The following is a 10,806-nucleotide window of genomic DNA, read 5'->3' on the forward strand; positions in this document are numbered from 1 at the left end:
GAATATTTAACTGATATATTTACAACCACTTTCCCTCCGATCAATTATAGTTATGTTACAACAAATGAAATTGAAAAAATTATAGACAAATTGAAAATGACCAATTCTACTGGGTATGATAAGATCACTATCAAAGTATTAAAAAGTTGTAAACATTTTATTACCTCATCCTTAACATACATAATAAATAGATTGTTAGCTACCGGTATATTTCCTGATAGGCTAAAATTCTCCAATATAAAACCTATATATAAAAATGTTGATAAAAATCTTATCAATATTTATAGGCCTATATCCTTATTGACTTCCTTTTCGAAGATATTTGAGAAAGGTGTTTGTAAGACTTTGTCATCATTTGACTATCAACAATGTTTTAGCCAATGAACAGTTTGGATTTCGAATTAAATTTTCCACTGAAAAGGCCATTAATAAATTGCTTGACCTGACCTTAACTGCCCTGAATGCTGGCCATAATGTGGGTGGAATATTTTGTGATTTGAAAAAGGCCTTTGATTGTGTCAATCACAAGATTTTATTATCTAAGGTGGAATTCTATGGTATTATGGGTCCGATGCATAAATGGATAGCATCTTATCTTAAAGGAAGGTTTCAAAGAATTAAATTACAAGGTAATGATAGTAACCTAAATACCTATTCAAATTGGTGCTTAATATCCCATGGTGTCCCGCAGGGATCCATTTTGGGTCCCCTGTTATTCTTGATCTATATTAATGATTTGCCTCTAGTATTAAATATGATTTCCTATCCTATCCTCTTTGCTGATGATACTATTGTGATTGTATCCAATCCAGATCCAGAAGGCTCGATACTTTTTGAACACACCACATATTGTAACGTGAAAGGGGTTGGCATGACTAATAGTAATTGATTCTAGGTTTTATGATTGGTTTTGTTGGCACATATTTACAATTATAGTTAATTTTAACAGCTCACACATTGAAGTCCTTCCTTAACTACGTCTGTCTTACCAATCTCGGACTGATCTTCTCTCCTCCTTGAATCCACGAATCCACTGCCTTTTATAACTTCCATGCAGCCTGAACAGAAGTCACCATGTCTTGCAATTTATTATCTTCTGTTATTCTCGGTTTCATCCATTTCCATGAAATGGTCAATCTCAGAGCAACGCCTTGATTCCTCCAAGCATGTTCATTTCTGCGAAACATGTTTTAACAATCTGTTGTCTAACAATGGGTTATTTCTTCACAGTATATATGTCATATAAACAGCCTTGTGTAGTGGAATCGTGATGCCCTGTGCTGTGCATGAATAGTGTTTAAATGGGCACGGTGTTATGACCGGTTCAGGTATGCGTCTATGCGACATTTACTTATGTAAATAAGTCCGATACATCTGGCACTAGATGTTGCAAGTCATGTTTATAGAAATTCATCGTCCTTTAGTTGTGCAGCATAAGTCAACCAACAGCGTATTATAAATACAGGGTGGTTTTTAATGAACTTGACGTGTTCATGGGTCTGTGCTTCACCGCGACAGGCGCACTGCCGGCCACGGAGCGCGCACAAATTTTGCTGATAACATTTGGAATGAAGGGAAGTTCTTACCTTTTCTTTTTCCACAAATCACAGGATATGTTGAAAATACAGTCCCTCTACACAGACATTCCTCACACTGGCAGAAGAGGTTTTGAGTTACCTTCTGATGATTCTGTGCAGGAATATTTGAAATTTTCCTACGTATGTTTTCTCAGTCCTCCTCATGTTCATGGGTTACTACTGTAAACTTTGTCCTTCACACATTCCCAGTAGAAAAAATCACAATGATCACTTCTCCTTAATAAGCACTCGATGCTGTTTTGTTTTCTTTTCTATTAAGAGTCTCGTTGTTCTAAGTTTATTCATCAAATTATGAATTCTTTGTCTGCTGGGAACTCTTTCATCACAAAATTTACATCGAAAATTTCGCTGACACTTTCCAGCAGATCCATATTTCACATAGGTGTCATACATAAAAAACATGTTGCTCTAAAGTATAGCGAACCATGTCATACCAAACTGCTGACTAACTATTAACTGGGAACAAATGGCTCATGGCAGAATTGTATATTCCAATTTTTATGTTTTTAGACAGCAGACAAGAAGACAAAAAGTTCTGCACTGAATGGCAGCAAGCTTGCCCAGATACAGTCTCCTCTTAATTTCCTCCTGAATCAGGTTTTGATTTGTTCTATTCTTGGAACTGTTGTGACATGAACACACTTATCAGTTGGAGTACCTTTCAAAACACCCACCTAAAATTTCTCTGACCAGTCACCACATACTGTGATTCCACATACCACATCATGCACTGTGTCTTTCCCTGCATTAATGCCATGATTGAATGACTCCACTTTCATGCAGTTCCAACTTGTTGTGGTGAAGTGCTCTGGGGTTCTTTTACTACATGCTACGTAGGTAGGCTGAAAAGTAATGCACACATGCTTGTATAGTGCGAATGAAATGACCTTCAGAAGTGCGCCAGGTGGCATGTGGAAGTAACATTCCCCCTCAATACGCATGGGCAGGTTTGAGGTCGTTGCGTTCATCCAGTGTATTTCGAGAAGCAGAAGTATGGAGATGTGTTCTAGTGCTATGTCAACACGAGTTAAACAGCATGCTGTTATCGAATTTTTAACTGCTGAAAAAGTTACTCCTACTGAGATTCATCGTCGTCTAATGGCTGTTTATGGTGACGATGCTGTTGATAGGTCTACTGTAAATCGATGGGTAATAAAATTTCGTGGTTGTGAGCCTGGAAAAGCCATAATTGTTGATGAGAGACGCAGTGGACGTCCGATCACTGCCACAGACGATAATCATCGCAAACTCGTTGACGATTTGATTCAAAATGACCGGCGAATCACTCAAAAGCGTATCGCAAACCATATTGGAATATCCAAGGAACGTGTCGGCTTCATTATTGAACAACTGGGATACTGTAAAATCTGTGCACGATGGGTACCACGCCGTCTCACAGACGAGAACAAACAGCTTTGATTGGAATGCTGTGAGCAACTTTTGCAGCGCTACCATGACAAAGGAGATGACTTCCTTTTGAATATTGTGATGGGGGACGAGTCATGGGTCCATCGTTACAACCCAGAAGAGAAAAGACAGAGCACTGAATATCGACATCCGTCTTCTCCTCAGGCGAAAAAGTTCAAAATACAACCATCCGCCAAAAACTTCTTTTGACTGTGTTTTGGGATGCTCACCGAGTTTATGTGACCGATTTTCTGGAACGAGGGGCAACGGTAAATTCTTCTCAGTACATACAGACTCTAAAACACCTCCAGTGTCGAGTTTGTCATGTTAGAGGCAGCCTGGCGCCAATAATCTTGCAACATGACAATGCTCATCCACACACCTCGCGCGCAACTGAAGAGGCTCTGCGAAACCTGAAGTTTGAACCGATTCCACACCCTCCTTATTCCCCCAATCTTGCGCCTTGCGATTTTTATTTTTTTCCTCTACTCAAGAGAGACCTCAAGGGTAATCATTACACCTCGGACGATGAGGTGAAGGCAGCTGTTAAGTCCTGGATTCGAAGTTGGAAGAATTTTTCAGTGACGGAATGAAAAAACTTGTTACACGTTGGGAGAAATGTGTTAGCCTCAACGGTGACTATGTTGAAAAATAAATATATGCTTTTGAAACTTAAGAATTGTACTTTAATATACTTTTTGCCCGATCTTGCTATTTGTTTTTTTTTTCGCACTCTACAAGCATGTGTGCATTACTTTTCAGCCTACCCACGTATATATGATGGAGAGGTGTGAAGAACTAAAGACAAAATGGCATTTTAACCCGCTGCATGTATTAACAGTCAGCCAGGAGTGGATCATAAAGTACACAGGACAGCACTTTCACTGCAGCACAGGTGTAAAGCTGTGTTGTTGTTACCCAACAATTTTTATAACTGGGAATTTATCTTCTGGATTGCAAAAGAAAATATACTTTGAGCATCTATTTATTTGTGGTCTAAACTAAAGCGATTTTTTTGATAGAAAATTTTACAATATACACCACATTGTTGGTGTTTACATCATCTTTGCAATCCACAGGTTTAATACCAGTGAAATTGATGGTTCATTGGTTATGCAAAATCTTACACCGACTGTTTTCTTGATTCCAGGTACAGTCGAGAAAACCTCTTTCAAAACCTGAAGTTTTCTGCAATTTGGCAATATATTGACCACTGGACTTTAAAAAGAGGATTCCTAATACTGTCCTGAATTAAAAGTGATTTTTTTATATTCGACACAATAAACATTCATTAACTGAGTATAATATATTTATCATACAGATTATACAATTTTTTGTACTGATTTCTTTGCATTTTAGAGTAAATACCAGAAAAATAAATCTGAACAACACACACATGATTACATTCCTACTGAGCAATCTGTACACTTTATCGTTAAAATTTACATAAATTGTACACAATTCATTATAATAATATATACATAATATTTTATACTACCTAGACTTAAGCTTTTAGGGGAATTTCATCTGCTTCTCCATGCTTTGTGCACCATTAATATGGTAACTTGGTATGCTTAGCTGTAGTGCTTCTTGAATTCCCTTCATACTCATTAAAAAAGGTACAGTGGTGATGTGAGGGTAATTTTTCTTTTTCCATCTATATATGGCTGTCAATATTGCATAAGCCTGCTTGTTTCATTGTGATACTCCTATCTGAAATGAGAACAAATCTTCTGGACACTGTAGCTGTTATTATCTTCATAGGTTAGCTCCAGTGTCTAGTGACCTGTTCTGCCCCAGATGAATTACTGTAGACGCAGTAAGACCAAATCTGTTCTTATGCTATACCATCAATCACACTCTCTGTTATATTTCCACAAGTCTTAATATGTTTTCCTATGTGAACCCATTATGTTATCAACATAAAACTGATAAAATCATTTTAAAATTGTTAGTTCCAAACCTTAAAATTTGAATAAGATTTAAAAGTTTGTGATGATAGGATATCAATAAAATGAATGACATTTTGGATATTATCCATCGCCCTATTTTTATTTAAAGAATGTTTCAGAGGCTAAACTCTTGCTTCTATTCTCAAGTAAAAAATCTAACTCAGTTCGGCCCAACTGATACAGCTAGTCCCCGTCTCCTGAGGTAGATGGAGTCCAGCCTCCAAAATGATGTTTTAAATAAAAATGGATGATGGATATGGCCAGGAAGTTCATCAGTGCCTTGAAATCTGAGCTTAATCAAAATTTATTTTCCATAACACCAAAATATTTAATATTAATTTCTGCTCAAATGTCTTACAAGAAAAATCTATGAAGATTAATTTTTATGAAAGGTATGTTCTTCTGTGTTGTAATGCAATGGAGTTAAGGAAAAGCTTTCTGAACTACATGGTGTTGCAACCCAAAAGAATTACTCTTCATAGTCAGTGCTGTGGGAATCTCAAATCCAATGTAAAATTTGTAATTTTTACTCTGTTGTAGATACGATGTGGGAAAGATATTTTCAAAAAATGATTACTCGAAATATGTGTTCCTTTGAAGCGCACCATAGTTTCTTCTTGTACCCACTGCAATACCCACAGTCATAATGAGAGCAAGACAGTGTTAACTATTCTTTCTCTTTGGCTAGAGCTGCAATGATTGACAACCACTTCATCTCAAGATGACATTTGTGTCATAGCCCTGTTCCTTCGAGTCTCGTTGACCAGATACTCTTCTAAATGGGTTCCACGTAAGTTTCTTATGTTGGTGGTGGCTTGTTACACTGCCTGCTGGGCTGGGTTGTCCACTTGATACTCCTGAGCTTGAGCTGCTGCTAGTTGAAACTGAGCCTTTTAGTCCACCTTTTGGTTGCTAGAAATACCATTGTCAGAAGTGTTACAACTGTTTATTGATTACATCAAAAGTTACTAACTATTCATCAGGCTACAGGTTTCAACCACATGCAGTGATGAGCACTCCTGTATTAAGACTTGGCTCTTACTTCCTATTTTAAATGTCCATGGTGTTCATCTATGCTGGTAGACCAGCTTCTCTAATTGGTACTTTTCATGGGTCTTGTATTGTGGCACTAATACAGAGGGGTGGTCAGCTTCATACTGTGGCTGCTTTATGACTGGGAATAAAGTGTACACAGGACAGACGTTAAAGAGACTGTGGCACTAAATAAAGGTAAGTGGTCAACTTCATACTCTGAAGCCTGGTAGAATTTTATTGATGTACTATCTATTTTCTGAAGATGGAGGCAGTACATTCCTCATACATGCTAATTAACTTCTGCCAGATTACACAGCATCAGATCTCATTCTCAGGATATGAAAGTGTGGTAGGTGAGCTGAGTCCAGAATGTCAGAGACAATGACTTCTGACAGGCAGAGGTTCTTGTCACAACAATATCAAGCATGTCACCGTTTCTGCAAGGGAATTAATAAGAGCAACATTGTGGTGCTGAAATTTCAAACTCATTTATATGCAATAAATGCAGCAGTTCACACATGAAGAATTGAAAAATATGTTATTCCAAAATGGATGTTCAGCATTCAGCTCTCTTGCCAGCACTGACCTACGTCTAAAGCTTAAGAGCTCAGTGATGTGTGGCCTAGGAACTTACAGACTGCTGCAAGCAACACTTCACTATTACCAGTCAGTACGCAAACCCCTGTGGCAACTAATGAAACAAGGGGAGGCAGGTATACATGGTTGTGGGGAATGCCTTTTCTCACTGCAACGGAAGTTCTGCCGTTTCTTCCTGGGAAGCCGTTAGGATGATAAAAGTGATAATTTCCAATGGAGGACCTCTCATGGGGTTTGAGATGTGTCTCTGAGAGCAGAGCCATGTCTATATGTAAGTCTTGCAGCTGTTTACTGAGCTCACAGTGCTGCCTCCGAATGCCATTTACATTAAATGTTATGATTTTGAGCAGTCTTATGAATTCTAGCAGCCATTTTGTTGCATTAAGTGCCATTTTTATAATGACCATTATTCTGTCCTTTTCTGACACAGCTTTACTGAGCTCTGTTATGATCTGATGCACTACAGTGGTTACAGTGCCATTGTTAGACGAACTGGGAGCCTGTGCTGACAGACCTGTTTTCTGAATTTCCTGTTACGGCAGATGTTGCTGCACAGGAGGCTGCAAGCTCTTCCCATTTGACTGTGGTGCCTGTGGTTGCTGGTTTTGCATGTTTTGATGCATTGCAACTGCAAAGGACTGCTCTAGTGAGGTGAACTTAGAGGAGATTATCCTCTCAGAAGATCCCTTGGGTTTCATTGTGTTCTTCTCCTTTGCAGATCTCCTTTCCCATGGCTGCAGCTTCGATGTGACACCAGATGAGGTTTCTATCCTTCTACTGGGTAGCAATTGCAGCAGCTGTGTGTAAATTCTGTTTTTAATATCTGGCAATTCCCCATGAAGGTGGCCAACACCACACACAACCAGGGGGTTACTTGCAATTTGCCCAGTTTTACCACTGGGTAAGGCTAGTCTGAGCTCTTTGTAACTCTACCTTGATACTAAAATGGGAACAGATGCTCAGCTTGAATATCTCTTCAGATGCTGTTTCTTCTTAAGGTAGCAAGGAATATAAGGAGGGGTTCACATGGGTTCTTCTGCTGGGTTTTTTTCCAGTGGCCATGAATTATTTCATGTTAATAATGTTGAAGTCTTAAGTCCTCAAAGCTGTTGAATACATTCTGCTGGCATTTATCAGGGAAGGTGACAGATCACTGCCTTGATAGAATTTTTGGAATTTGGGGAGAAGGTGAAATAGTGGAGATTATTTTTCTCTGGGTAGCATTTTATTGCTGAATAGTCCACTATTTCTTTTGTTATGATACGGGTTCCATTTCATGTGCTTTGGAGCTCTTATTCTCCTTTGGCGTGTTCTTTAATGTCGCTTTGTATTTGAATGAGGTTTGTGGTAGAAGTCATCACTATTTATGGCGGCCTACCTGATATTCTGGAAGCGCCCTATTTAGGTAGAGTTTTCTTTGCTCCAGTAGTCTCCATGTCCATGGTAGTAGTTCTGAGAGGTATGAAGATGTTGCAAGTTGACACTGTTTTGGAGGCAGCTTGACAGTTGTGGATGTTGGGACTCTTTTAGTTGACTTCTCTGACCATGAGGTATCATCAGAGTTGTGCCTCTTGCATTTCTTTACTTCCTGGGCCTTTGATTCTGATCAGGTTTTGTTCACTGCACCACTGTGTTCTGCATATGCACTCATGGTCTTCAGTTCATTCAGTGTTACAGTGTTCATGCTGTAAAGCGTGCTAAATAGCAGCTTCCCGTCCAGAGCCTTGCAAAAGTTTGCTCTGATCTCCTCTGCACTATTCACAATAGAAGTCTGCTCAGAGCTTTCCCCAGCTTTAGCCGGTGTGCATCTGGCAAGGATCTCAAGGTCACTGAGTACTTTATGTACTTATTGTTCTATAGAAGCTGCTTCTGGGTATTTGTTCTTGATGGCATGTCATTCTGATTTTAGCAGTGCCCATGATGTGTAGCCATCACGACAAGGACCGTAACAGATCCAGCAACATCAGAGGACACAGTACAACAGCGAGACCTCCAAAAAGTGACAAGTGCAATCAATATAATAAACTGATATATTGGGTTTCTGGACGATGGATAAAGTCCAGAAACCCAATATATCAGTGTGTTATACACCATCGTCAGAATCCTATAGTAACTACAATATAATAAAATTGAACTTTAATTCATGAACCTCTAACCAATAATACAATTAAACTAGTTAAAGTGAACATGATGCAGTGATGAGCGTAAGTAGGAAGTGACTGAAAAACGAAGTGAAAGTGAAAGCATAACTAGTGATCTGAATTGAAATTTGATTCACAAATTTTAACTTTTGACATTTAGAATAATATTTTAACTTGTGTTTTGTGAGAGGAGCTCAATATATTATTGAGTGTGGGCCTGAATAAGATACAGGATCAAATAAGTGAGAAGACGAATGTGATTGCGTGTAATTATATAGCCGTGTTCGTACACCTGAGGATGACCTCTTGAGGTCGAAACATGTAGTTTAATAATAATAAAAATATGTTGTGTGGTCGGTAAAATTGACTCTAATATTAATTAAATACACAACAGGATGCAAGAAACAATTAAAGTTAGTAGTCAGGAGTTCCTGGTTACAGATCCAGAGGTCCCAGGTTCGATTTCTGGTGCTACCATATTTTCTGAGAAGTAGTGGATCTGGAACAGGGTCCACTCAGCTTCATGAGGATAACTGAGGAGCAATTTGAATGGAAAAGGAGCCGCTCCAGTCTAGAAACCCGAAATTAACGGCTATGGGGATTTGTTGCGCTGGCCACGTGACACCGTCTATCTGCTAAAGCTGGCACTAACTTTGCTGCAAGTGGCTGTCGCTCGGTTGGTATAGTTCGCTTGCGGACTACAGGCCATGGAGTTATATAATTTTCATTTCCCCAATTTTACACTTACAGCCAACTCTCGATTATCCAGGGGCGGATTAACTGGTTTGCGGCTTAACCAGGGCTACTGAGGCTTTTTTGAGACTTATATGTTGTTTAATATTCATTCACTTTTGTTTCACATGGCGAGTTGTAACACTATTTTCGCACTAGTGTGAAACAATGCAAGGATTTGTGGAAAGTTTCAAGGACAAATACATCGCCCCAGTTAGTATCTTTGTATCGATCTTCAAGTGCATTAGCAAAATGTCAGGGTGTAAAAGGAAGCACGTTGTGTTAAGTATTCAACAGAAAAAGGAAAATGCCGCGAAAAAGTAAACGACAATATTAATTTTTTTTAAGTGTTAAGTGTGAATATTCGTAAAAAGTGTTGGATGTTGTTGAACACTGTGATTGAAATAACTAATTCATACTTCAGTGTAATGTAAAAAAGTATTAAATAGGCCATGAGATGACATAAAAATGAGGTTGAATAAATTTAAATACAGGTAGGCCTATAGTATTATGAAGGTACAGTATTACAGTACTACTTTTAATAACATTTGTCTTAACCAGGTTTTCGATTAATCGTGATTTCCATCCCCACCATTATCCCGGATAATCGAGAGTTGACTGTATTTTAGGTGATACCTTATAAAGTATAAAATCAAGGTTTCACTGTAATGCGTCTATTGAGAATTATTCACAGACAACCACATTAAGCATATTTATTAAGGTAATGTTAATTATATCCTCGTACTTTGCAGATATTTCAGGTCTTGAAAATGGGAACAAAATTCTATTATAAATGTAGAAAATACTATCTTTTAATCCCAAATATACTCTTTTATTAAATTACAGCCACACTTCCTTCATCCTCTGATGATATTTAAATTTCCCCATTCTAATAATTGAAGCTGCATCTTGTATTTGGCAAATATATCAACTAGATCTAGAAAATGGTCATTTCTTTTTACACCTGTAATGAAATCATTGTTGGTGGGGAGTCAGATTTGAATTATTTACACTATATTAGTTAGGTGTGTCTTCACCATCTAATGGTGTAAATATACATTTATATGTAAATTAAGTAAAGGTATCCCTGTAACAGGCTGTGGAGGCCCATAAGGTTGTGAGATGTTGAGGTTCCCACATTTTCTAGACAACTGGCTAATAGATGGTGGCAAAGTTGTCAGCCCTATGCGCTGGCTGCCCTTTACCCCCCAAGAATATTCCTGGTACTCATGTCTATTAGAGGCTGAGTCAACCCCAGGGCCATAGTGCTGCTGGAAGGATTAGGTGAATTAAAAGAAATCCAGTGACCTCATCGGCACTTGAACCCATGACCTTCCGGCTTGT

General features: G+C 38.4%; 1 protein-coding gene and 1 long non-coding RNA gene across 5 annotated transcripts in view; one reads left to right on the plus strand and one right to left on the minus strand.

Annotated features, from left to right (window-relative positions):
• Positions 1-8,606, plus strand: part of LOC111871459 — a 13,296-nt gene extending 4,690 nt beyond the window's left edge. The window contains exons 1-3 of one of the 2 annotated variants that reach the window (XR_002844024.2): positions 4,176-4,262; positions 5,646-5,747; positions 8,499-8,606. This is a non-coding gene — a long non-coding RNA (uncharacterized LOC111871459). Of the gene's footprint in view, positions 1-4,175; positions 4,263-5,645; positions 5,748-8,498 lie in introns of those variants that run through there. The other variant, XR_002844023.2, reaches the window with a different exon arrangement.
• Positions 3,975-10,806, minus strand: part of LOC111871457 (rhophilin-2) — a 326,650-nt gene continuing 319,818 nt past the window's right edge. For all 3 annotated transcript variants that reach the window (XM_023864599.2, XM_023864600.2, XM_023864601.2), the window contains exon 13: positions 3,975-5,869. In XM_023864599.2, coding sequence (XP_023720367.1) covers positions 5,669-5,869 — 201 coding nt within the window. In that variant the 3' untranslated portion in view covers positions 3,975-5,668. The remainder of the gene's footprint in view (positions 5,870-10,806) is intronic.

This window comes from Cryptotermes secundus, unplaced genomic scaffold (assembly GCF_002891405.2).
Source record: "Cryptotermes secundus unplaced genomic scaffold, Csec_1.0 scaffold434, whole genome shotgun sequence".
Classification (NCBI taxonomy): domain Eukaryota; kingdom Metazoa; phylum Arthropoda; class Insecta; order Blattodea; family Kalotermitidae; genus Cryptotermes; species Cryptotermes secundus.